Source organism: Oncorhynchus mykiss, chromosome 2 (assembly GCF_057628025.1).
Source record: "Oncorhynchus mykiss isolate SJ-2025 chromosome 2, ASM5762802v1, whole genome shotgun sequence".
NCBI classification, from domain to species: domain Eukaryota; kingdom Metazoa; phylum Chordata; class Actinopteri; order Salmoniformes; family Salmonidae; genus Oncorhynchus; species Oncorhynchus mykiss.
This window is the reverse complement of record NC_143023.1, coordinates 5,287,151-5,314,746: the sequence shown is the minus strand read 5'-3', so window position 1 is coordinate 5,314,746 and position 27,596 is coordinate 5,287,151. Positions and strand designations below refer to the sequence as shown.

Here is a 27,596-nt window from a genome sequence, read left to right as displayed (position 1 = left end):
GTGACCTAGGAGCTCGTCGATGACCTAGGAGCTCGTCGGTAACCTAGGAGGGTAACCTAGGAGCTCGTCGATGACCTAGGAGCTCGTCGGTAACCTAGGAGGGTAACCTAGGAGCTCGTCGGTAACCTAGGAGGGTAACCTAGGAGCTCGTCGGTAACCTAGGAGCTCGTCGGTAACCTAGGAACTCGTCGGTAACCTAGGAGCTCGTCGGTGACCTAGGAGCTCGTCGGTGACCTAGGAGCTCGTCGGTGACCTAGGAGCTCGTCGGTAACCTAGGAGCTCGTCGGTAACCTAGGAGCTCGTCGGTGGCCTTGGAGCTCGTCGGTGACCTAGAAGCTCTTCGGTGACCTAGGAGCTCGTCGGTGACCTAGGAGCTCGTCGGTGACCTAGGAGCTCGTCGGTGACCTAGGAGCTCGTCGGTATCCTAGGAGCTCGTCGGTGACCTAGGAGCTCGTCGGTGACCTAGGAGCTCATCGGTGTTATTTGGATTTGTTTCCGAAGGACAGCGTGGTAACTGTGGGTTCTTATCCAGATTTCTAGAAGTCAAGTACAGAGAGATTATTGAAATTATATTTCATCATCGTATTTAGTACCAGGCATAAATTGAGCAAAGCTTTGGCATAGCTGAGAGTGTCTCAGTATGATGAATCTGTGTATGTGTTTGGCAACGTGTCTACAGCTGGGGGGGGGCTCTTGGCAAAAGTGCTGCTGCTGTCAGTTGGGGAGGCTGAGGTTTCACGACGTCTTCAAAGGATCACTGCAAACAATGGACCCCCTGTCTTATTAAGTGGTTGAAACTAAGTCAGATGTGGAAGCTCCACTTAGTCTTATTTATTTTTCTTGTAGAAAAAAGCCCCAATTGTGTAAGACCTCGGAGGAGTCGAACAGGCCTTTCTCTTTTTTGATACAAAGACCCGTCACCTGCTTGCAATTCATCTTGTGGTTTCATTTCTTTTCAAGCCTGTAATTGAAGTCAGCTTGTTTTCTGAAACTGCGCTCGTATCCAGCTTGTAAAGAGAGAGGTTTAGCACTTTCTGTGTGTTACAGATTTTCACATGATTTCATCTCATTACGTGAAGCTACGGCCAGTATTCATTAAATTAGTCTGAGTTAAACCACCAGGGTTGAATAAAGTATATTGTTTCTCTGTGTGTGTGTGTGTGTGTGTGTGTGTGTGTGTGTGTGTGTGTGTGTGTGCAATAAAAGGTAAGTTAGTAAATGCCTGCCAAACGGGTTAAAATGAAGTCATTGTGTGTCGTCTGGCCCGATCGCCTTACCTGTTGTCTGGTCTGTGTTCTGTAGGGCTGATGAGTGGGTGCTGAAGGGGATCTCTGGCTACATCTATGGTCTGTACCTGAAGAAGACCTTTGGAGTGAACCAGTACCGCCATTGGATCAAAGAGGTAGGGGGTGGAACCAGTACCTCCACTGGGTCAAAGAGGTAGGGGGTGGAACCAGTACCTCCACTGGGTCAAAGAGGTAGGGGGTGGAACCAGTACCTCAACTGGATCAAAGAGGTAGGGAGTGGAACCAGTACTGCCATTGGATCAAAGAGGTAGGGAGTGGAACCAGTACTGCCATTGGATCAAAGAGGTAGGGAGTGGAACCAGTACTGCCATTGGATCAAAGAGGTAGGGAGTGGAACCAGTACTGCCATTGGATCAAAGAGGTAGGGAGTGGAACCAGTACCGCCATTGGATCAAAGAGGTAGGGGGTGGAACCAGTACCTCCACTGGGTCAAAGAGGTAGGGAGTGGAACCAGTACCTCCACTGGATCAAAGAGGTAGGGAGTGGAACCAGTACCTCCACTGGATCAAAGAGGTAGGGAGTGGAACCAGTACTGCCATTGGATCAAAGAGGTAGGGGGTGGAACCAGTACCTCCACTGGATCAGAGAGGTAGGGGGTGGAACCAGTACCTCCACTGGATCAGAGAGGTAGGGGGTGGAACCAGTACTGCCATTGGATCAAAGAGGTAGGGAGTGGAACCAGTACCTCCACTGGGAACCAGTACTGCCATTGGATCAAAGAGGTAGGGAGTGGAACCAGTACTGCCATTGGATCAAAGAGGTAGGGAGTGGAACCAGTACTGCCACTGGATCAAAGAGGTAGGGAGTGGAACCAGTACCTCCACTGGATCAGAGAGGTAGGGAGTGGAACCAGTACCGCCATTGGATCAAAGAGGTAGGGAGTGGAACCAGTACTGCCATTGGATCAAAGAGGTAGGGAGTGGAACCAGTACCTCCACTGGATCAGAGAGGTAGGGAGTGGAACCAGTACCTCCACTGGGAACCAGTACTGCCATTGGATCAAAGAGGTAGGGAGTGGAACCAGTACCTCCACTGGGAACCAGTACTGCCATTGGATCAAAGAGGTAGGGAGTGGAACCAGTACCGCCATTGGATCAAAGAGGTAGGGAGTGGAACCAGTACTGCCACTGGATCAAAGAGGTAGGGGGTGGAACCAGTACTGCCATTGGATCAAAGAGGTAGGGAGTGGAACCAGTACTGCCATTGGATCAAAGAGGTAGGGGGTGGAACCAGTACTGCCATTGGATCAAAGAGGTAGGGGGTGGAACCAGTACCTCCACTGGGAACCAGTACTGCCATTGGATCAAAGAGGTAGGGAGTGGAACCAGTACTGCCATTGGATCAAAGAGGTAGGGGGTGGAACCAGTACCTCCACTGGGAACCAGTACTGCCATTGGATCAAAGAGGTAGGGAGTGGAACCAGTACCGCCATTGGATCAAAGAGGTAGGGAGTGGAACCAGTACTGCCATTGGATCAAAGAGGTAGGGGGTGGAACCAGTACCGCCTTTGGATCAAAGAGGTAGGGGGTGGAACCAGTACCGCCATTGGATCAAAGAGGTAGGGAGTGGAACCAGTACCTCCACTGGGAACCAGTACCGCCATTGGATCAAAGAGGTAGGGAGTGGAACCAGTACCTCCACTGGGAACCAGTACCGCCATTGGATCAAAGAGGTAGGGAGTGGAACCAGTACTGCCATTGGATCAAAGAGGTAGGGGGTGGAACCAGTACCGCCATTGGATCAAAGAGGTAGGGGGTGGAACCAGTACCTCCACTGGGAACCAGTACTGCCATTGGATCAAAGAGGTAGGGGGTGGAACCAGTACTGCCATTGGATCAAAGAGGTAGGGGGTGGAACCAGTACCGCCATTGGATCAAAGAGGTAGGGGGGTGGAACCAGTACCTCCACTGGGTCAAAGAGGTAGGGGGTGGAACCAGTACCTCCACTGGGTCAAAGAGGTAGGGGGTGGAACCAGTACCTCCACTGGGTCAAAGAGGTAGGGGGTGGAACCAGTACCTCCACTGGGTCAAAGAGGTAGGGGGTGGAACCAGTACCTCCACTGGATTAGAGACACTGCATCTCAGTGCAAGAGGCGTCACTGCAGTCCCTGGTTCGAATCCAGGTTGTATCACATCCAGCTGTGATTGGGAGTCCCACAGGGCGGCTCACAATTGGCCCAGCATCGTTAGGGTTTGGCCGGGTTAGGCTGTCATTGTAAATAAGAATTTGTTCTTAACTGACTTGCCTCGTTAAATAGAAAATATACTGGTTATGCTGGTCCCACTGCTAAATAAACACACAACTATATTGGTTATGCTGGTCCCACTGCTAAATTAACACACAACTATATTGGTTATGCTGGTCCCACTGCTAAATTAACACACAACTATATTGGTTATGCTGGTCCCATTCTGCTAAATAAACACATGACTATCTTGGTTATGCTGGTCCCACTGCTAAATAAACACACAACTATATTGGTTATGCTGGTCCCACTGCTAAATGAACACACAACTATATTGGTTATGCTGGTCCCACTGCTAAATTAACACACAACTATATTGGTTATGCTGGTCCCATTCTGCTAAATAAACACATGACTATCTTGGTTATGCTGGTCCCACTGCTAAATAAACACACAACTATATTGGTTATGCTGGTCCCACTGCTAAATAAACACACCTATACTGGTTATGCTGGTCCCATTCTGCTAAATTAACACATGACTATATTGGTTATGCTGGTCCCACTCTGCTAAATAAACACACAACTATACTGGTTATGCTGGTCCCACTCTGCTAAATAAACACACAACTATACTGGTTATGCTGGTCCCACTCTGCTAAATAAACACACAACTATATTGGTTATGCTGGTCCCACTGCTAAATAAACACACAACTATATTGGTTATGCTGGTCCCACTGCTAAATAAACACACAACTATATTGGTTATGCTGGTCCCACTGCTAAATAAACACACAACTATATTGGTTATGCTGGTCCCATTCTGCTAAATAAACACACAACTATATTGGTTATGCTGGTCCCACTCTGCTAAATAAACACACAACTATACTGGTTATGCTGGTCCCACTCTGCTAAATGAACACACAACTATACTGGTTATGCTGGTCCCGCTCTGCTAAATAAACACACAACTATATTGGTTATGCTGGTCCCATTCTGCTAAATAAACACACAACTATATTGGTTATGCTGGTCCCACTCTGCTAAATAAACACACAACTATATTGGTTATGCTGGTCCCACTGCTAAATAAACACACAACTATATTGGTTATGCTGGTCCCATTCTGCTAAATAAACACACAACTATATTGGTTATGCTGGTCCCACTCTGCTAAATAAACACACAACTATACTGGTTATGCTGGTCCCACTCTGCTAAATAAACACACAACTATACTGGTTATGCTGGTCCCATTCTGCTAAATAAACACACAACTATATTGGTTATGCTGGTCCCACTCTGCTAAATAAACACACAACTATACTGGTTATGCTGGTCCCATTCTGCTAAATAAACACATTAATATACTGGTTATGCTGGTCCCATTCTGCTAAATAAACACATGACTATACTGGTTATGCTGGTCCCACTCTGCTAAATAAACACATGACTATATGAAGTGTGATTTTTCTCTCAGGAACTGGACAAGATGGTGGAGTACGAGCTGAAGATGGGAGGAGTTCTCTTACACCCGACCTTCGGCGGAGGCAAAGACAAGGACAAGTGAGAGCAGCTCCCTGTTGGTTCCGAATGGTCATTTAACATGGCTCATGTATTGCATGAGAACCACCTACTTTCAGTGTCAACACACTTTGATACGTGGCTCCAATGAGGCTGATGAATCTGTTTTTTAAACTGGGTGGTTCGACCCCTGAATGCTGATTGGCTGACCCGTATCCCACGGGTTTGACAAAACATATATTTTTACTGCTCTAATTACGTTGCTGTCCAGTTTATAACAGCAATAAGGCACCTCGGTGGTTTGTGGTATATGGCCAATATACCACGGCCGTGTCCAGGCTCTCCGCGATGCGTTGTGGTCAAGAGCAGCCCTTAGCCGTGGTATATTGGCCGTATACCACACCCCCTTGTGCCTTATTGCTTAAATCACCTCTTACTTTCAGTGTCAACACACTTTGATTTGTGGCTCCAATGAGGCTGATGAATGTGTTGTCTGTTCTACCAGTCGAAAACCACCTAGTAGCGAGTAAATGACAGGTTAGACATTCCTGTTGCTACTGCTGTTGAGGGTGTTGGTCTACAAACCTGTATCTCTCACAGAGAAGTGGTGTTCTAGGTTTTAATTTAAAAAACGCATATGCCGATGTAAAGATTTCCATCTCCCAACGCTGCCGGAGAGTAAAACAACAAGTGAAGAGTGGAGTTTATTCATTCCAGCCCAATAAACCGCTGGCACACTCTCAAGTGTTTGTCATAAATCAGACCTCTTTCTCTCGCTCCTTGAGTGGGCTTGGAGAGCTATCGACACGTTATGCCAACACGTACGCCTGTCTGTGTACCGCCTGTCAATGACTTGGCTAGTAACTTCACGTTGTAGTTTATCTTAAAGTTGCTACAGTTTACAAGCTGAGGAGAAGGAGGGAAGATGGAATGAGTTGTTGTTGAGAAGTAGATTTTCTTTTCTGATTTTAATCTTCCTCTCTCTCTTTTTCCCCCCCTCTACTCTCTCTCCTCGTCCCTCACACTCTCCCTCTCATCTCTCTACTTCTCCCTCCCTCCCCCTTCTCATCTCTCTTTCTCCTCATCCCTCACTCTCTCCTCTCTCTCTCTCCCTCCTCTCTCTCCTCTCTTTCTCCCTCCTCTCCCTCTCTCCCCCCTCTCATCTCTCTTTCTCCTCATCCCTCACTCTCCTCTCTCTCCCCTCTCTTTCTTTCTCCCTCCTCTCCCTCTCATCTCTTTCTCCTCATCCCTCACTCTCTTCCCCCTCCCTCCCTCTCGTCTCTCTCTCTCTCCCTCTCTTAGCCCTACCCCTCACCTCCACTTCTCCATCAAGCACCCTCACACCCTGTCCTGGAAGTACTATAAGATGTTCCAGTGTAAAGCCCACCTGGTCATGAGGCTCATTGAGAACAGGATCAGCATGGAGTTCATGCTGCAGGTGAGCGATTTTATAATCAATTTAATAATCCATCCATCATCTAGTATGCAGGCTGGTTCTGGTAAACATCTGGCCACACGTGAAGTCTAGTTGTTTAAACACTAATACCTACAGGGATTCAACACTGGAGTTTATTAATACTACACTACAATGCAGAGTCTGGGTCATTCCAGTTCAACTACTACTTTCATGGAGGAAAGCATTTTCAATCCTCAAATCCTCGGATCCCAGCTCTCCATCAGATCCCAGCACTCCATCAGATCCCAGCACTCCATCAGATCCCAGCACTCCATCAGATCCCAGCACTCCATCAGATCCCAGCACTCCATCAGATCCCAGCACTCCATCATATCCCAGCACTCCATCATATTCCAGCACTCCATCAGACCCCAGCACTCCATCAGATCCCAGCACTCCATCAGATCCCAGCACTCCATCATATTCCAGCACTCCATCATACCCCAGTACTCCATCAGATCCCAGCTCTCCATCAGATCCCAGCACTCCATCATATCCCAGCACTCCATCATATCCCAGCACTCCATCATATCCCAGCACTCCATCATATTCCAGCACTCCATCAGACCCCAGCACTCCATCAGATCCCAGCACTCCATCAGATCCCAGCACTCCATCATATTCCAGCACTCCATCATACCCCAGTACTCCATCAGATCCCAGCACTCCATGATATCCCAGCACTCCATGATATCCCAGCACTCCATCGGACCCCAGCACTCCATCGGACCCCAACACTCCATCGGACCCCAACACTCCATCGGACCCCAACACTCCATCTGATCCCAGCACTCCATCGGATCCCAGCACTCCATGATATCCCAGCACTCCATCGGACCCCAGCACTCCATCGGACCCCAACACTCCATCGGACCCCAACACTCCATCGGACCCCAACACTCCATCGGACCCCAACACTCCATCAGACCCCAACACTCCATCTGATCCCAGCACTCCATCGGATCCCAGCACTCCATCGGACCCCAACACTCCATCGGACCCCAACACTCCATCGGACCCCAACACTCCATCGGACCCCAACACTCCATCGGACCCCAGCACTCCATCGGACCCCAACACTCCATCGGACCCCAACACTCCATCGGACCCCAACACTCCATCGGACCCCAACACTCCATCGGACCCCAACACTCCATCGGACCCCAACACTCCATCGGACCCCAACACTCCATCGGACCCCAGCACTCCATCGGACCCCAGCACTCCATCGGACCCCAGCACTCCATCGGACCCCAGCACTCCATCGGACCCCAACACTCCATCGGACCCCAACACTCCATGATATCCCAGCACTCCATCGGACCCCAACACTCCATCGGACCCCAACACTCCATCGGACCCCAACACTCCATCGGACCCCAACACTCCATGATATCCCAGCACTCCATCGGACCCCAGCACTCCATCGGACCCCAACACTCCATCGGACCCCAACACTCCATCTGATCCCAGCACTCCATCGGATCCCAGCACTCCATGATATCCCAGCACTCCATCGGACCCCAACACTCCATCAGACCCCAACACTCCATCTGATCCCAGCACTCCATCGGATCCCAGCACTCCATGATATCCCAGCACTCCATCGGACCCCAACACTCCATCGGACCCCAACACTCCATCGGACCCCAACACTCCATCGGACCCCAACACTCCATCGGACCCCAACACTCCATCGGACCCCAACACTCCATCGGACCCCAACACTCCATCTGATCCCAGCACTCCATCGGATCCCAGCACAACATTGACTCTTCCCCTGTTCAGCTCCTGAGTCTGGCCAGTACAACGTCCTCCCAGAAGTACCAGACACATGTGGAGTCAGATACATGAACTAGATTATTCTGTTTCCGATCTGCTAGGTGTTCAACAAGTTACTAAGCCTGGCTAGTACAGCGTCCTCGCAGAAGTACCAGTCACACATGTGGAGTCAGATGCTGGTATCCACCCACAGCTTCCTCAAGTCCATCTCCAACGTGTCGGGGAAGGACATAGGACCCCTCATCAAGCAGTGGGTGTATCCTTTAACCTGTCAATCAGAACACTGGAGGGAGAGGTAACGTGACTATAACACTGTAATAGCAGATTAATGGTTAGGACATAGGACCCCTCATCAAGCAGTGGGTGTATCCTTTCAGCTCCCTCAGCCTGCTTAGCAGAACACTGGAGAGACTGGCCTGGTTAGAATACTAAGAACTGACTGGCCTGGTTAGAATACTAAGAACTGACTGGCCTGGTTAGAACACTAAGAACTGACTGACCTGGTTAGAATACTAAGAACTGACTGACCTGGTTAGAACACTAAGAACTGACTGGCCTGGTTAGAACACTAAGGACTGACTGGCCTGGTTAGAACACTAAGAACTGACTGACCTGGTTAGAACACTAAGAACTGACTGGCCTGGTTAGAACACTAAGAACTGACTGACCTGGTTAGAACACTAAGAACTGACTGGCCTGGTTAGAACACTAAGAACTGACTGACCTGGTTAGAATACTAAGAACTGACTGACCTGGTTAGAACACTAAGAACTGACTGGCCTGGTTAGAACACTAAGGACTGACTGGCCTGGTTAGAACACTAAGAACTGACTGGCCTGGTTAGAACACTAAGGACTGACTGGCCTGGTTAGAACACTAAGAACTGACTGGCCTGGTTAGAACACTAATAACTGACTGGCCTGGTTAGAACACTAATAACTGACTGGCCTGGTTAGAACACTAAGGACTGACTGGCCTGGTTAGAACACTAAGGACCGACGGGCCTGGTTAGAACACTAATAACTGACTGGCCTGGTTAGAACACTAAGAACTGACTGGCCTGGTTAGAACACTAAGAACTGACTGGCCTGGTTAGAACACTAATAACTGACTGGCCTGGTTAGAACACTAAGGACCGACTGGCCTGGTTAGAACACTAAGGACCGACTGGCCTGTTTATAAAGCCCCTTTAAGCAGTGTAATAATTGAACCCTTCAACAGAAGGACCATATATATGCATTTTGCATTTTCAGATGACTGATTTTGTGTCTTATAAGTTCACTGTAATGTCCAGAGTTGTCAACTGACATGGAAATGTATTGTACATATCACCAGTCAGCAGAAAGGTCTTGTCTGTTTATAGTCTGTATGTAATATCAAGACTTTGAATGATTTAATATCCACTATACAACTGGAAATATACCATAGCACCAACATTTTCCAAAACCATTCCTGTGGTTATTACACTGCAGTAATTTAATGATTCACGCCCGATCGCTCTAGTTATTACGTTGAACTACCATTGTACCCCTGATTGGGATCAGTGCTGTAATTGTTTCAGTTTAGATATTAGCCTTAATTCAAGCCCACAGAGACCAGAGTGCGGTGGTGAAGTTCTTTGGCAGTTTTGCCTTCAACAGGAAACGGAACGTTCTAGAACTGGAGATTCGACAGGACTACACCTCCTCTGGAACACAGAAATATGTGGTCGGTCCTCTTTGAACTGAGTTGGTTTAACTTTACTGGTGTGCGGGATGGGCCTTAGTTAGCACTTTTGGGACTATTCGATTGGTTCCATTGTACCAGCAAAGCTAAATCAAACTACCGCAAGTATTTGACATTTTGTTGAGTTTGACCCGAGTCTGAGATTTAGTAGTAAGGTGAATCACTGTCTTCGTTCTGTAGGGACCCATCAAGGTGACAGTCCAGGAGCTGGATGGGTCCTTCAACCACACGCTACAGATCGAAGAGAACAGCCTGAAGCACGACATCCCCTGCCACTCCAAGAGCAGACGGTAAACTCAAGCATCTTGTTTCTGTTATTACTAACACATTTCAATAAGCCTAATGTAATGCCATCTTAGCTGTAGTTTGGAGGACCAAGCCTAATGTAATACCATCTTAGCTGTAGTTTGGAGGACCAAGCCTAATGTAATACCATCTTAGCTGTAGTTTGGAGGACCAAGCCTAATGTAATGCCATCTTAGCTGTAGTTTGGAGGATCAAGCCTAATGCAATGCCATCTTAGCTGTAGTTTGGAGGATCAAGCCTAATGCAATGCCGTCTTAGCTGTAGTTTGGAGGATCAAGCCTAATGCAATGCCGTCTTAGCTGTAGTTTGGAGGATCAAGCCTAATGCAATGCCGTCTTAGCTGTAGTTTGGAGGACCAAGCCTAATGTAATGTCATCTTAGCTATAGTTTGGAGGATCAAGCCTAATGTAATGCCATCTTAGCTGTAGTTTGGAGGACCAAGCCTAATGTAATGCCATCTTAGCTGTAGTTTGGAGGACCAAGCCTAATGTAATGCCATCTTAGCTGTAGTTTGGAGGATGAAGCCTAATGTAATGCCATCTTAGCTATAGTTTGGAGGATGAAGACTAATGTAAGGCTGTAGTTTGGAGGACCAAGCCTAATGCAATGCCGTCTTAGCTGTAGTTTGGAGGACCAAGCCTAATGCAATGCTATCTTAGCTGTAGTTTGGAGGACCAAGCCTAATGTAATGCCATCTTAGCTGTAGTTTGGAGGACCAAGCCGAATGTAATGCTATCTTAGCTGTAGTTTGGAGGATCAAGTGTCCCTCAGTTTATCTCCGCCTCCTTAGAGTTTGTATTTTCTTCCTGCTCCAGAAACAAGAAGAAGAAGATCCCTTTGATGAACGGGGAGGAGGTTGACATGGACCTGTCTGCTATGGAGTAAGACTGTATACTGCTCCCTCTCATCTCTCCTGTCTGCTATGGAGTAAGACTGTATACTGCTCTCTCTCTCTCTCCTGTCTGCTATGGAGTAAGACTGTATACTGCTCCCTCTCTCTCTCCTGTCTGCTATGGAGTAAGACTGTATACTGCTCTCTCTCTCTCCTGTCTGCTATGTAGTAAGACTGTATACTGCTCTCTCTCTCTCTCCTGTCTGCTATGGAGTAAGACTGTATACTGCTCCCTCTCTCTCTCCTGTCTGCTATGTAGTAAGACTGTATACTGCTCTCTCTCTCTCCTGTCTGCTATGTAGTAAGACTGTATACTGCTCTCTCTCTCTCACCTGTCTGCTATGTAGTAAGACTGTATACTGCTCTCTCTCTCTCACCTGTCTGCTATGGAGTAAGACTGTATACTGCTCTCTCTCTCTCACCTGTCTGCTATGGAGTAAGACTGTATACTGTTTTATACTGCTTCCATTCTTGCACTGATACTACAGGACTAGGGAGAGTAGCACTGATACTACAGGACTAGGGAGAGTAGCACTGATACTACAGGACTGGGGAGAGTAGCACTGATACTACAGAGCTGGGGAGAGCAGCACTGATACCACAGGACTAGGGAGAGCAGCACTGATACTACAGGACTAGGGAGTGCAGCACTGATACTACAGGACTAGGGAGAGCAGCACTGATACTACAGGACTAGAGAGAGCAGCACTGATACTACAGGACTAGGGAGAGCAGCACTGATACTACAGGACTAGGGAGAGCAGCACTGATACTACAGGACTAGGGAGAGCAGCACTGATACTACAGGACTAGGGAGAGCAGCACTGATACTACAGGACTAGGGAGAGCAGCACTGATACTACAGGACTAGGGAGAGCAGCACTGATACTACAGGACTAGGGAGAGCAGCACTGATACTACAGGACTAGGGAGAGCAGCACTGATACTACAGGACTAGGGAGAGCAGCACTGATACTACAGAGCTGGGGAGAGCAGCACTGATACTACAGGACTCTGGAGAGCAGCTATGGCTGTTATCGAGCATTGAGAAACTAACCAACAACCCAGCAGGCAGATACAGCTGTCTACAACCCTCCTGCCAAGTCTCAGTAGTTTACGTCCTACCCTCAGTAGTTTACGTCCTACCCTCAGTAGTTTACGTCCTACCCTCAGTAGTTTACGTCCTACCCTCAGTAGTTTACGTCCTACCCTCAGTAGTTTACGTCCTACCCTCAGTAGTTTACGACCTACCCTCAGTAGTTTACGTCCTACCCTCAGTAGTTTACGTCCTACCCTCAGTAGTTTACGTCCTACCCTCAGTAGTTTACGACCTACCCTCAGTAGTTTACGTCCTACCCTCAGTAGTTTACGACCTACCCTCAGTAGTTTACGTCCTACCCTCAGTAGTTTACGTCCTAGTCTCAGTAGTTTACGTCCTACCCTCAGTAGTTTACGTCCTACCCTCAGTAGTTTACGTCCTAGTCTCAGTAGTTTACGTCCTACCCTCAGTAGTTTACATCCTAGTCTCAGTAGTTTACGTCCTACCCTCAGTAGTTTACGTCCTAGCCTCAGTAGTTTACGTCCTACCCTCAGTAGTTTACGTCCTAGTCTCAGTAGTTTACGTCCTACCCTCAGTAGTTTACGTCCTACCCTCAGTAGTTTACGTCCTACCCTCAGTAGTTTACGGCCTACCCTCAGTAGTTTACGACCTACCCTCAGTAGTTTACGCCCTACCCTCAGTAGTTTACGCCCTACCCTCAGTAGTTTACGTCCTACCCTCAGTAGTTTACGTCCTACCCTCAGTAGTTTACGTCCTACCCTCAGTAGTTTACGCCCTACCCTCAGTAGTTTACGCCCTACCCTCAGTAGTTTACGCCCTACCCTCAGTAGTTTACGCCCTACCCTCAGTAGTTTACGCCCTACCCTCAGTAGTTTACGTCCTAGCCCCAGTAGTTTACACCATACTCTCAGTAGTTTAGACCTACCCTCAGAGGGAATAAAGGATCTCGCCATTAAAATAATCAACATACTTCAGTTAAAAGTTTTAGTCAAATCAGTTGAATTCAGACAAGCCACCCTCCTTAACAGACAAGTGTTCCGTTCGTTCCGTTCCATAAAGAACCTAAAACTTAACTCTGTTTCTCACGCAGTGCGGATTCTCCCTTGCTGTGGATCCGGATCGATCCGGACATGTCCATCCTGCGTAAGGTGGAGTTTGAGCAGGCAGACTTCATGTGGCAGTACCAGCTCAGGTACAGAACTCATCACCTTTTACTTTTAGGACCTGGCCGTTGCATGGATCTGTTTCTTCATGTCTTCTTGAGCACACAAAAAATACTATCCTTATTTACAAACATGACAAAGATGACTACAGATCACGCCACAGCGCCGCGAGTACAGATCACGCCACAGAGCCGCGACTACAGATCACGCCACAGAGCCGCGTCTACAGATCACGCCACAGAGCCGCGACTACAGATCACGCCACAGAGCCGCGTCTACAGATCACGCCACAGAGCCGCGACTACAGATCACGCCACAGAGCCGCGACTACAGATCACGCCACAGAGCCGCGACTACAGATCACGCCACAGAGCCGCGTCTACAGATCACGCCACAGAGCCGCGACTACAGATCACGCCGCAGAGCCGCGTCTACAGATCACGCCACAGAGCCGCGACTACAGATTACGCCACAGAGCCATGACTACAGATCACGCCACAGAGACGCCGCGACTACAGATCACGCCACAGAGCCGCGACTACAGATCATGCCACAGATCCGCGACTACAGATCACGCCACAGGGCCGCGACTACAGATCACGCCACAGAGCCATGACTACAGATCACGCCACAGAGCCGCGACTACAGATCACGCCACAGAGCCGCGACTACAGATCACGCCACAGAGCCGCGACTACAGATCACGCCACAGAGCCGCGACTACAGATCACGCCACAGAGCCATGACTACAGATCACGCCACAGAGCCATGACTACAGATCACGCCACAGAGCCGCGACTACAGATCACGCCACAGAGCCGCGACTACAGATCACACCACAGAGACGCGACTACAGATCACGCCACAGAGCCGCGACTACAGATCACGCCACAGAGCCGCGACCACAGATCACGCCACAAAGCCGCGACTACAGATCACGCCACAGAACCGTGACTACAGATCACGCCACAGAGCCGTGACTACAGATCACGCCACAGAGCCCCGACTACAGATCACGCCACAGAGCCGCGACTACAGATCGCACCACAGAGCCATGATAGCACATATAGATCTGACATTTCAACATGGAGTTCAATGCAAGGTGTGTTTGTTTGTCCTGGTAGTATTCTTCATGGTTCAGAAGTATCTTCCTCAGGTACGAGCGTGACGTCGTGGCCCAGGAGGAGTCTATTTTAGCCCTGGAGAAGTTCCCCACGCCGGCCTCCCGTCTGGCCCTTACTGACATCCTGGAACAGGACCAGTGTTTCTACAAGGTCCGCCAGGGCGCCTGCTTCTGCCTCGCCAAGGTAAGAGGTCCGCCAGGGCGCCTGCTTCTGCCTCGCCAAGGTAAGAGGTCCGCCAGGGCGCCTGCTTCTGCTTCGCCAAGGTAAGAGGTCCGCCAGGGCGCCTGCTTCTGCCTCGCCAAGGTAAGAGGTCCGCTTCACCCGTCCATCCATCTTTATCCCTCCATTAACCACGGTGGGGTTTTAATGTGATGAGTCCAGAGTTGAGCACATCATTCCTTTTATTTCTAAGCCAAGGGGACTGCTGTGGCAGGAGGCCACCCGCCTTCCTAGTCTTCGTTCTTCTTTTAAAACCCAATTCGACAACCCCTGTAGAACGTTATCCTGTGGATTGTTTTTGCTTTATCCGTCAACCCCCCCCCCCCCCCCATATCCGATTTAATTTCCTCCATTTATAATATTGTCGCCTGAATTATTTAAATGTGGAGTTCCATGGTTATTTCATTTCATGGTTTCATTGGCTTCCAGAATTGAATTTAGCTAGTTGATGTTAACAGGATGTTAACAGGTACCCCTGATAGCCTTGGCAGGCCGGTGATAGGCTGTCTTTGTTGAATGAGTGGGAGCCGGCAGGAAAGGCTTAGGGGCAAGTCCCAAGCAGAGTCCACACACCCGCACTTAGATACACACGCTCACATATACACACGCTCACATATACACACACCCACATATACACACACTCACATATACACACACCCACACTTAGATACACACACTCACATATACACACACCCGTCCACCCCAGGGCCTTGTGTTTACCTTGCTGAAAAATGACAACATCCTGACCGCTCGCCACCCAGCCCTGTAGGGAGACCCTCGGTTCTGTCCTTCTCTCTAATATCCTGCTGAGAGAGAGCAGGGAGACCCTCAGCTCTGTCCTTCTCTCTAATATCCTGCTGAGAGAGAGCAGGGAGACCCTCGGCTCTGTCCTTCTCTCTAACATCCTGCTGAGAGACCCTCAGCTCTGTCCTCCTCTCTAATATCCTGCTGAGAGAGAGCAGGGAGACCCTCAGCTCTGTCCTTCTCTCTAACATCCTGCTGAGAGACCCTCAGCTCTGTCCTTCTCTCTAACATCCTGCTGAGAGAGAGCAGGGAGACCCTCGGCTCTGTCCTTCTCTCTAACATCCTGCTGAGAGAGAGCAGGGAGACCCTCGGCTCTGTCCTTCTCTCTAACATCCTGCTGAGAGAGAGCAGGGAGACCCTCTGCTCTGTCCTTCTCTCTAATATCCTGCTGGGAGGCCCTCACCTCTGTCCTTCTCTCTAACATCCTGCTGAGAGAGAGCAGGGAGACCCTCGGCTCTGTCCTTCTCTCTAACATCCTGCTGAGAGAGAGCAGGGAGACCCTCGGCTCTGTGCTTCTCTCTAATATCCTGCTGAGAGAGAGCAGGGAGACCCTCAGCTCTGTCCTTCTCTCTAATATCCTGCTGAGAGAGAGCAGGGAGACCCTCGGCTCTGTCCTTCTCTCTAATATCCTGCTGGGAGACCCTCACCTCTGTCCTTCTCTCTAATATCCTGCTGAGAGAGAGCAGGGAGACCCTCGGCTCTGTCCTTCTCTCTAATATCCTGCTGGGAGACCCTCACCTCTGTCCTTCTCTCTAATATCCTGCTGAGAGAGAGCAGGGAGACCCTCAGCTCTGTCCTTCTCTCTAATATCCTGCTGGGAGACCCTCAGCTCTGTCCTTCTCTCTAACATCCTGCTGAGAGAGAGCAGGGAGACCCTCGGCTCTGTGCTTCTCTCTAATATCCTGCTGAGAGAGAGCAGGGAGACCCTCTGCTCTGTCCTTCTCTCTAATATCCTGCTGAGAGAGAGCAGGGAGACCCTCTGCTCTGTCCTTCTCTCTAATATCCTGCTGAGAGAGAGCAGGGAGACCCTCTGCTCTGTCCTTCTCTCTAACATCCTGCTGAGAGAGAGCAGGGAGACCCTCTGCTCTGTCCTTCTCTCTAACATCCTGCTGAGAGAGAGCAGGGAGACCCTCTGCTCTGTCCTTCTCTCTAACATCCTGCTGAGAGAGAGCAGGGAGACCCTCTGCTCTGTCCTTCTCTCTAACATCCTGCTGAGAGAGAGCAGGGAGACCCTCGGCTCTGTGCTTCTCTCTAACATCCTGCTGAGAGAGAGCAGGGAGACCCTCTGCTCTGTTACTTCCTAATGTAACAGGCTAGAAGCCAGTCTGCTAGAAGCCAATTGTTCTGAACTCTAGAAAATCTAATCATAGTTGCACTCTCTTGTCCCCTTGCAGTTAACTTTCAAATGAATATTACAACGTTTTGTCCAGGAAACCACCTTCAGACTGTCATGTGTCATCCTAGTTAGATTACTAGCTAATACGTCTATTATTTAGTATCTTCTGTGTCTACATAACGAACTCCACTGCTCTGTGACGTCCCTGTTCACCAGGATAGCTAGCTGTCACACATCAGCCCAGATAGAACAGGAGGAGGAGAGCTAGCTGTCACACATCAGCTCAGATAGAACAGGAGGAGAGCTAGCTGTCACACATCAGCTCAGATAGAACAGGGGGAGGAGAGCTAGCTGTCACACATCAGCTCAGATAGAACAGGAGGAGAGCTAGCTGTCACACATCAGCTCAGATAGAACAGGGGGAGGAGAGCTAGCTGTCACACATCAGCTCAGATAGAACAGGAGGAGGAGAGCTAGCTGTCACACATCAGCTCAGATAGAACAGGAGGAGAGCTAGCTGTCACACATCAGCTCAGATAGAACAGGGGGAGGAGAGCTAGCTGTCACACATCAGCTCAGATAGAACAGGAGGAGGAGAGCTAGCTGTCACACATCAGCTCAGATAGAACAGGAGGAGAGCTAGCTGTCACACATCAGCTCAGATAGAACAGGAGGAGAGCTAGCTGTCACACATCAGCTCAGATAGAACAGGAGGAGAGCTAGCTGTCACACATCAGCTCAGATAGAACAGGAGGAGAGCTAGCTGTCACACATCAGCTCAGATAGAACAGGAGGAGAGCTAGCTGTCACACATCAGCTCAGATAGAACAGGAGGAGGAGAGCTAGCTGTCACACATCAGCTCAGATAGAACAGGAGGAGGAGAGCTAGCTGTCACACATCAGCTCAGATAGAACAGGGGGAGGAGAGCTAGCTGTCACACATCAGCTCAGATAGAACAGGAGGAGGAGAGCTAGCTGTCACACATCAGCTCAGATAGAACAGGAGGAGAGCTAGCTGTCACACATCAGCTCAGATAGAACAGGAGGAGGAGAGCTAGCTGTCACACATCAGCTCAGATAGAACAGGAGGAGGAGAGCTAGCTGTCACACATCAGCTCAGATAGAACAGGAGGAGAGCTAGCTGTCACACATCAGCTCAGATAGAACAGGGGGAGGAGAGCTAGCTGTCACACATCAGCTCAGATAGAACAGGAGGAGGAGAGCTAGCTGTCACACATCAGCTCAGATAGAACAGGAGGAGGAGAGCTAGCTGTCACACATCAGCTCAGATAGAACAGGAGGAGGAGAGCTAGCTGTCACACATCAGCTCAGATAGAACAGGAGGAGAGCTAGCTGTCACACATCAGCTCAGATAGAACAGGAGGAGGAGAGCTAGCTGTCACACATCAGCTCAGATAGAACAGGAGGAGAGCTAGCTGTCACACATCAGCTCAGATAGAACAGGAGGAGGAGAGCTAGCTGTCACACATCAGCTCAGATAGAACAGGGGGAGGAGAGCTAGCTGTCACACATCAGCTCAGATAGAACAGGAGGAGAGCTAGCTGTCACACATCAGCTCAGATAGAACAGGAGGAGGAGAGCTAGCTGTCACACATCAGCCCAGATAGAACAGGAGGAGGAGAGCTAGCTGTCACACATCAGCTCAGATAGAACAGGAGGAGGAGAGCTAGCTGTCACACATCAGCTCAGATAGAACAGGAGGAGAGCTAGCTGTCACACATCAGCTCAGATAGAACAGGAGGAGGAGAGCTAGCTGTCACACATCAGCTCAGATAGAACAGGAGGAGAGCTAGCTGTCACACATCAGCTCAGATAGAACAGGAGGAGGAGAGCTAGCTGTCACACATCAGCTCAGATAGAACAGGAGGAGAGCTAGCTGTCACACATCAGCTCAGATAGAACAGGAGGAGGAGAGCTAGCTGTCACACATCAGCTCAGATAGAACAGGAGGAGGAGAGCTAGCTGTCACACATCAGCTCAGATAGAACAGGAGGAGGAGAGCTAGCTGTCACACATCAGCTCAGATAGAACAGGAGGATAGCTAGCTGTCACACATCAGCTCAGATAGAACAGGAGGATAGCTAGCTGTCACACATCAGCTCAGATAGAACAGGAGGAGAGCTAGCTGTCACACATCAGCTCAGATAGAACAGGAGGAGAGCTAGCTGTCACACATCAGCTCAGATAGAACAGGAGGAGGAGAGCTAGCTGTCACACATCAGCTCAGATAGAACAGGAGGAGGAGAGCTAGCTGTCACACATCAGCTCAGATAGAACAGGAGGAGAGCTAGCTGTCACACATCAGCTCAGATAGAACAGGGGGAGGAGAGCTAGCTGTCACACATCAGCTCAGATAGAACAGGAGGAGAGCTAGCTGTCACACATCAGCTCAGATAGAACAGGAGGAGGAGAGCTAGCTGTCACACATCAGCTCAGATAGAACAGGAGGAGAGCTAGCTGTCACACATCAGCCCAGATAGAACAGGGGGAGGAGAGCTAGCTGTCACACATCAGCTCAGATATAACAGGAGGAGAGCTAGCTGTCACACATCAGCCCAGATAGAACAGGAGGATAGCTAGCTGTCACACATCAGCCCAGATAGAACAGGAGGATAGCTAGCTGTCACACATCAGCCCAGATAGAACAGGAGGAGGAGAGCTAGCTGTCACACATCAGCTCAGATAGAACAGGAGGAGGAGAGCTAGCTGTCACACATCAGCCCAGATAGAACAGGAGGAGGAGAGCTAGCTGTCACACATCAGCTCAGATAGAACAGGAGGAGGAGAGCTAGCTGTCACACATCAGCTCAGATAGAACAGGAGGAGGAGAGCTAGCTGTCACACATCAGCTCAGATAGAACACGAGGAGAGCTAGCTGTCACACATCAGCTCAGATAGAACAGGAGGAGGAGAGCTAGCTGTCACACATCAGCTAAGATAGAACAGGAGGAGAGCTAGCTGTCACACATCAGCTCAGATAGAACAGGGGGAGGAGAGCTAGCTGTCACACATCAGCTCAGATAGAACAGGAGGAGGAAGCTGTATCATGTGTTTCCTGTTTTAAACATTCATAGATCGCCAACTCCATGATGAGCACCTGGACCGGTCCTCCAGCCATGAAGTCTCTGTTCACCAGAATGTTCTGCTGTAAGAGCTGTCCAAACATCGTCAAGACCAACACCTTCATCAGCTTCCAGAGCTACTTCCTACAGAAGGTATCACACATCACCTTAACGTAGATCACGAGACTAAGTCTGTCTGTTTAAATATCTGATCAGTCATGGGATACCAGTTACACACTAGAGGTTTTTACTTCGTCACAGAACCTAAACCTTTAGGAAACAATGGCAGAAAAAATCTGAATCAGTTTCCTTGGAAATTGCAAGAAATCTGTAATGAGCTGTGTTTGATCTGTACCTAGACCATGCCTGTAGCCATGGCTCAGCTCAGAGACATCCAGAACCTCTGTCCCAAAGACGTCCTCAACTTCATCCTGGACCTCATCAAGTACAACGACAACAGGAAGAACAAGGTGAGATGGGGGTTTGTTTTGTTGTGACCAATGATTAGAAGGGGACAGGGTGAAGGAGATGAACCGTTCAGAGAGTGTTGGACCAGGGGTCGCCATCGTTGGTAATTCTGTATGGTGTTCTGGAGTTGGTTGTGCTGACCACTTGCCCTTTTCTTTTTTTCCTAGTTCTCCGACAACTACTACCGTGCCGAGCTGATTGACGCCCTCACCAACTCCCTGACCCCGGCCATCAGCATCAGTAACGAGGTGCGCACCGTGGACAACCTCAACGGAGACGTACGCCTCATCCTGGAGGAGATCACACGGTCTCTTAACATGGAGAAACTACTGCCCAGCTACCGCAACACCATCACTGTCAGGTAGAGATAATCACTACTCTAGATACCCACTATACATTATACTATATAAACTGAACATCCTGGAGGAGATCATCACTACTGCCCAGCTACCGCAATACCATCACTGTCAGGTAGAGATAATCACTACTATAGATACCCACTATACATTATACTATATAAACTAAACATCCTGGAGGAGATCATCACTACAGCCCAGCTACCGCAACACCATCACTGTCAGGTAGAGATAATCACTACTATAGATACCCACTATACATTATACTATATAAACTAAACATCCTGGAGGAGATCATCACTACAGCCCAGCTACCGCAACACCATCACTGTCAGGTAGAGATAATCACTACTCTAGATACCCACTATACATTATACTATATAAACTAAACATCCTGGAGGAGATCATCACTACTGCCCAGCTACCGCAACACCATCACTGTCAGGTAGAGATAATCACTACTCTAGATGCCAATATACTATATAAACTAAACATCCTGGAGGAGATCATCACTACAGCCCAGCTACCGCAACACCATCACTGTCAGGTAGAGATAATCACTACTATAGATACCCACTATACATTATACTATATAAACTAAACATCCTGGAGGAGATCATCACTACTGCCCAGCTACCGCAACACCATCACTGTCAGGTAGAGATAATCACTACTCTAGATACCCACTATACATTATACTATATAAACTAAACATCCTGGAGGAGATCATCACTACTGCCCAGCTACCGCAACACCATCACTGTCAGGTAGAGATAATCACTACTCTAGATACCCACTATACATTATACTATATAAACTAAACATCCTGGAGGAGATCATCACTACTGCCCAGCTACCGCAACACCATCACTGTCAGGTAGAGATAATCACTACTCTAGATACCCACTATACATTATACTATATAAACTAAACATCCTGGAGGAGATCATCACTACTGCCCAGCTACCGCAACACCATCACTGTCAGGTAGAGATAATCACTACTCTAGATACCCACTATACATTATACTATATAAACTGAACATCCTGGAGGAGATCATCACTACAGCCCAGCTACCGCAACACCATCACTGTCAGGTAGAGATAATCACTACTCTAGATACCCACTATACATTATACTATATAAACTAAACATCCTAGAGGAGATCATCACTACAGCCCAGCTACCGCAACACCATCACTGTCAGGTAGAGATAATCACTACTATAGATACCCACTATACATTATACTATATAAACTAAACATCCTGGAGGAGATCATCACTACTGCCCAGCTACCGCAACACCATCACTGTCAGGTAGAGATAATCACTACTCTAGATACCCACTATACATTATACTATATAAACTGAACATCCTGGAGGAGATCATCACTACTGCCCAGCTACCGCAACACCATCACTGTCCGGTAGAACAGAAGTCAAGATAAGTGGAGTAATAGTGCATGGTAAATGTGGGTGGTGTTTAGTGGTGGTAAATGTGGGTGGTAAATGTGGGTGGTGTTTAGTGGTGGTAAATGGTGCTGGTGGTAAATGTGGGTGGTGTTTAGTGGTGGTAAATGTGGGTGGTAAATGATGGTGGTGCTGGTAAATGGTGCTGGTGGTAAATGTTGGTGGTGTTTAGTGGTGGTAAATGTGGGTGGTGTTTAGTGGTGGTAAATGTGGGTGGTGTTTAGTGGTGGTAAATGTGGGTGGTGTTTAGTGGTGGTAAATGTGGGTGGTAAATGGTGCTGGTGCTGGTAAATGGTGCTGGTGGTAAATGTGGGTGGTGTTTAGTGGTGGTAAATGTGGGTGGTGTTTAGTGGTGGTAAATGTGGGTCGTAAATGGTGGTGTTTAGTGGTAGTGGTGGTGTTTAGTGGTGGTGGTGGTAAATGGTGGTGTTTAGTGGTGGTAAATGTGGGTCGTAAATGGTGGTGTTTAGTGGTAGTGGTGGTGTTTACTGGTGGTGGTGGTAAATGGTGGTGTTTAGTGGTAGTGGTGGTAAATGGTGGTGTTTAGTGGTAGTGGTGGTAAATGGTGGTGTTTAGTGGTAGTGGTGGTGCTTGGTGTCTGTTTTGATTGGCCGCTTTACATTGTGTTGATCGATAAAAGACCAAATAGTGGTTGACCCAAAGCGTCATTGTTGAGCTAGCTGGTGTGGAAGCTTTTTGGCCCTTGTACCCTCTCCCCAAATATTGCCAAACACGTCCCGTACAGGAAGCTAGTTGAGTGCCGGGGGAAACCTTCCCACCTGCATGATCTTATCAATCAAAATGCCTCAAAGGCACAATCTGCTACTTTGATTTACAGTTGTAGAACTCCACATCTTTAACCCTAAAGGGTATTGGTGCGTTAGAAATCAGGAACTTTGATTTAGGCTTATAGATGAGTGACCCCGCTCTCTCTCTCTCTCTCTCTCTCTCTCTCTCTCTCTCTCCCTCTCTCTCTCTCTCGCTCTCTCTCTCTCTCCTCCATCTCTCCCTCTCTCTCTCTCCTCCACCCCCCCCTCTCTCTCCATCCCCCCTTTCTCTCTCCTCCATCCCCTTTCTCCATCCCCCCCCTCTCTCTCCATCCCCCCTCTCTCTCCATCCCCCCTCTCTCTCTCCATCCCCCCCTCTCTCTCCATCCCCCCCTCTCTCTCTCCATCCTCCTCCCCCCCCCCTCTCTCCATCCCTCTCTCTCTCCTCCCCCCCCCTCTCTCCATCCCTCTCTCTCTCCTCCACCCACCCCCCCTTCTCTCCATCCCCCTCTCTCCTCCATCCCCCTCTCTCCATCCCCCCCCCCCCCCCCCTCTCTCTCCTCCACCCACTCTCCCCATCTCTCTCCAGTTGTCTCAGAGCTATCCGGATGCTCCAGAAGAATGGTCATATTCCCAGTGATCCCTCTCTGTTTAAATCCTATGCAGAATACGGACACTTTGTGGATGTTCGTGTGGCAGCGCTGGAAGCTGTGGTGGACTACACAAGAGGTATGCACCGAACTAGTCCTAGTGAAGTGAGTAGGACACACACCCTATTCCCTATGTAGTGCACTACATTTAGCCAGATCAACGTAGGGTTTGAATTAGTCCCATAGGGCTGTAACCAGAAGTAGTGCACTTGACTGCAGAGCATTCAGAAAGTATTCAGACCCCTTGACTTATTCTGAAATGTATTAAATTGTTTTGTTTTCTCATCAATCTACACACAGTAACCCATGACGACGAACCAAAAACAGTTTTTTTTTTGTTGACATTTTTGAAAATTGTAAATAAAAATAAATAACTATCACATTTGCATAAGTATTCAGACCCTTAACTCAGTACTTTGTTGAAGCACCTTTGGCAGTGATTACAGCCTCGAGTCTTCTTGGGTGTGACGCTACAAGCTCGGCACACCTGTATTTGGGAGTTTCTCACATTTTTCTCTGCAGATCCTCTCCAGCTCTGTCAGGTTGGATGGAGAGCCTCGCTGCACAGCTATTTTCAGGTCTCTCCAGAGATGTTCGATCGGGTTCAAGTCCAGGTTCTGGCTGGGCCACTCAAGGACATTCAGAGACTTGTCCCGAAGCCACTCCTGCGCTGTCTTGGCTGTGTGCTTAGGGTCGTTGTCCTGTTGGAAGGTGAACCTTCGCCCCAGTCTGAGGTCCTGAGTGCTCTGGAGCAGGTTTTCATCAAGAATCTCTCTGTACTTTGCTCCGTTCATCTTTCCCTCGATGCTGACTAGTCTCCCAGCCACTGAAAAACATCCCCACAGCCTGATGCTGCCACCACCATGCCTCACCGTAAGGATGGTGCCAGGTTTCCTCCAGACGTGACGCTTGGCATTCAGACCAGAGAGTTCATTATTGGTTTCATCACACCAGAGAATCTTGTTTCTCATGATCTGAGAGTCTTTAGGTGCCTTTTGCGCGGGGTGGGGGACGGGACTGTTTTCGCTTTGTCATTATGCGGTATTGTGTGTAGATAAACATCTATGTAATCCATTTCAGTATCAGGCTGTAACGTAACAACATGTGGATAAAGGAGATGGGGGTCTGAATACTTTCCGAATGCAAGGAGACGAGGTGCCATTTCACACACAGCCTAGTTCTCTGGGGTTGAACATCTTGACCCTAAATATCCATCCAGACGTCACCAGTCAGTCTGTTTTAATCTGTGGGGTTGAACATCTTGACCCTAAATATCCATCCAGACGTCACCAGTCAGTCTGTTTTAATCTCTGGGGTTGAACATCTTGACCCTAAATATCCATCCAGACGTCACCAGTCAGTCTGTTTTAATCTGTGGGGTTGAACATCTTGACCCTAAATATCCATCCAGACTGTCACCAGTCAGTCTGTTTTAATCTCTGGGGTTGAACATCTTGACCCTAAATATCCATCCAGACGTCACCAGTCAGTCTGTTTTAATCTCTGGGGTTGAACATCTTGACCCTAAATATCCATCCAGACTGAATGGCACCTTTCTCAGTCATCAGTCTGTTTCACTCTGTGGGCTGTAGCTACTAGCTAGAGAGACAGCATCTCACCTGTAGAAGCAACATGCGCACACACACACACACACAAACTCCCTGCTATAAACCTCATTATAAACTGTGTGGTTCCAGCCCTGAATGCTGATTGGCTGACAGCCGTGGTATATCAGACCGTATAGTAGTAACATCACACTGACTCCTACCTAGAGAGTATCCCTTCTTGTTATAGTAGTAACATCACTCTGACTCCTACCCAGAGAGTATCCCTTCTTGTTATAGTAGTACCATCACTCTGACTCCTACCTAGAGAGTATCCCTTCTTGTTATAGTAGTACCATCACTCTGACTCCTACCTAGAGAGTATCCCTTCTTGTTATAGTAGTAACATCACACTGACTCCTACCTAGAGAGTATCCCTTCTTGTTATAGTAGTAACAACACAATGACTCCTACCTAGAGAGTATCCCTTTCCAACACGCTCTGACTCCCACACACAATCCCTGCTGATTATACACATAATTAATAAATCTCACAGCCCTGCCTGGTTGTCAGGACAGAGGTGTGTGTGTGTGTGTGTGTGTGTGTGTGTGTGTGTGTGTGTGTGTGTGTGTGTGTGTGTGTGTGTGTGTGTGTGTGTGTGTGTGTGTGTGTTAACATGCTGTCTATTGCTAGTTGACAGGAGCTCCGTGGAACTGCAGTGGCTGCTCAACATGGTCCAGAATGACCCGGCTCACTACATCAGGTACTGTGTGTTTTGTCTGTTGGGTTGGCGGCCTCATACATAAAGATGCATCATTATGTATTTATCTGGCTTCAGGATATGGGGACATTTTGTCTTCAGGCAGCAAGACAACGGGGTCGTTTATTTAGTGCTGCGTTAAAAACAAGGACTGTTACAGTGAATTTATCAACTGATTGAACTCATTTAGACCCGTAGTCTGAGGAAATGTATTGATGATACTTCAGCAGTTTGAATCTAAATATATTCATCCTGAAACATCCTGTTTCCCTTATTAGTGGATATTTGCCATGTCCCAGGAAAGGTGTTATGTGGTTTGTCCCAGGAAAGGTGTTATGGGATGGTTTGTCCCAGGAAAGGTGTTATGTGATGGTTTGTCCCAGGAAAGGTGTTATGGGATGGTTTGTCCCAGGAAAGGTGTTATGTGATGGTTTGTCCCAGGAAAGGTGTTATGTGATGGTTTGTCCCAGGAAAGGTGTTATGTGATGGTCTGTCCCAGGAAAGGTGTTATGTGAAGGTCTGTCCCAGGGTAGGTGTTATCTGATGGTCTGTCCCAGGAAAGGTGTTATGTGATGGTTTGTCCCAGGAAAGGTGTTATGTGAAGGTCTGTCCCAGGAAAGGTGTTATGTGAAGGTCTGTCCCAGGAAAGGTGTTATGTGATGGTCTGTCCCAGGAAAGGTGTTATGTGATGGTTTGTCCCAGGAAAGGTGTTATGTGATGGTCTGTCCCAGGAAAGGTGTTATGTGATGGTCTGTCCCAGGAAAGGTGTTATGTGATGGTTTGTCCCAGGAAAGGTGTTATGTGATGGTTTGTCCCAGGAAAGGTGTTATGTGATGGTTTGTCCCAGGAAAGGTGTTATGTGATGGTTTGTCCCAGGAAAGGTGTTATGTGATGGTTTGTCAGGGAAAGGTGTTATGTGATGGTTTGTCCCAGGAAAGGTGTTATGTGATGGTTTGTCCCAGGAAAGGTGTTATGTGATGGTTTGTCCCAGGAAAGGTGTTATGTGATGGTTTGTCCCAGGAAAGGTGTTATGTGATGGTTTGTCCCAGGAAAGGTGTTATGTGATGATTTGTCAGGGAAAGGTGTTATGTGATGGTCTGTGGCTGTGAAGTAACAGGATGTTAACCTCCACTTGCTCTATGTTCATTCAGACACAAGATCCTAAGCATGCTGGGTAAAAACCCTCCCTTCACCAAAGCAGCCGAGTCTCCACTCTGCAACGAGGCTCTGGTCGACCAGCTGTGGAAACTCATGAACTCAGGTGAGACCTTAGTGCATCTTAAATGGCACCCTATTCCCTATGTAGTGCACTACGTTTGACCGGAGACCACAAATCTTCTACGTAGGGCTCTGGACTAAAAGTAGTGTACTATGTAGCAAATAGGGTGCCATTTAAGATCAGACCTAATTATTCAAACCTGATGAGACACAGTACAGACAGAGACCACCAGGCCTGGCTAGTCAAACCCCCACATGGGGCTGGTGTGATATCCACTCAGGCCTGGCTAGTCAAACCCCCACATGGGGCTGGTGTGATATCCACTCAGGCCTGGCTAGTCAAACCCCCACATGGGGCTGGTGTGATACCCACTCAGGCCTGGCTAGTCAAAC

General features: G+C 48.6%; 1 protein-coding gene across 3 annotated transcripts in view; it reads left to right on the top strand.

Moving 5' to 3' along the window:
* Positions 1–27,596, top strand: part of LOC110520743 (transcription initiation factor TFIID subunit 2) — a 44,754-nt gene that overhangs the window by 8,461 nt on the left and 8,697 nt on the right. For all 3 annotated transcript variants that reach the window (XM_090186138.1, XM_090186144.1, XM_090186140.1), the window contains exons 9-23: positions 1,303–1,402; positions 4,977–5,062; positions 6,323–6,458; positions 8,360–8,514; positions 9,851–9,965; positions 10,164–10,273; positions 11,105–11,170; positions 13,332–13,433; positions 14,561–14,711; positions 19,983–20,123; positions 20,330–20,440; positions 20,606–20,799; positions 23,621–23,760; positions 25,919–25,988; positions 27,137–27,246. In XM_090186138.1, the coding sequence (XP_090042264.1) occupies positions 1,303–1,402; positions 4,977–5,062; positions 6,323–6,458; positions 8,360–8,514; positions 9,851–9,965; positions 10,164–10,273; positions 11,105–11,170; positions 13,332–13,433; positions 14,561–14,711; positions 19,983–20,123; positions 20,330–20,440; positions 20,606–20,799; positions 23,621–23,760; positions 25,919–25,988; positions 27,137–27,246 (1,787 nt within the window). The remainder of the gene's footprint in view (positions 1–1,302; positions 1,403–4,976; positions 5,063–6,322; positions 6,459–8,359; positions 8,515–9,850; positions 9,966–10,163; positions 10,274–11,104; positions 11,171–13,331; positions 13,434–14,560; positions 14,712–19,982; positions 20,124–20,329; positions 20,441–20,605; positions 20,800–23,620; positions 23,761–25,918; positions 25,989–27,136; positions 27,247–27,596) is intronic.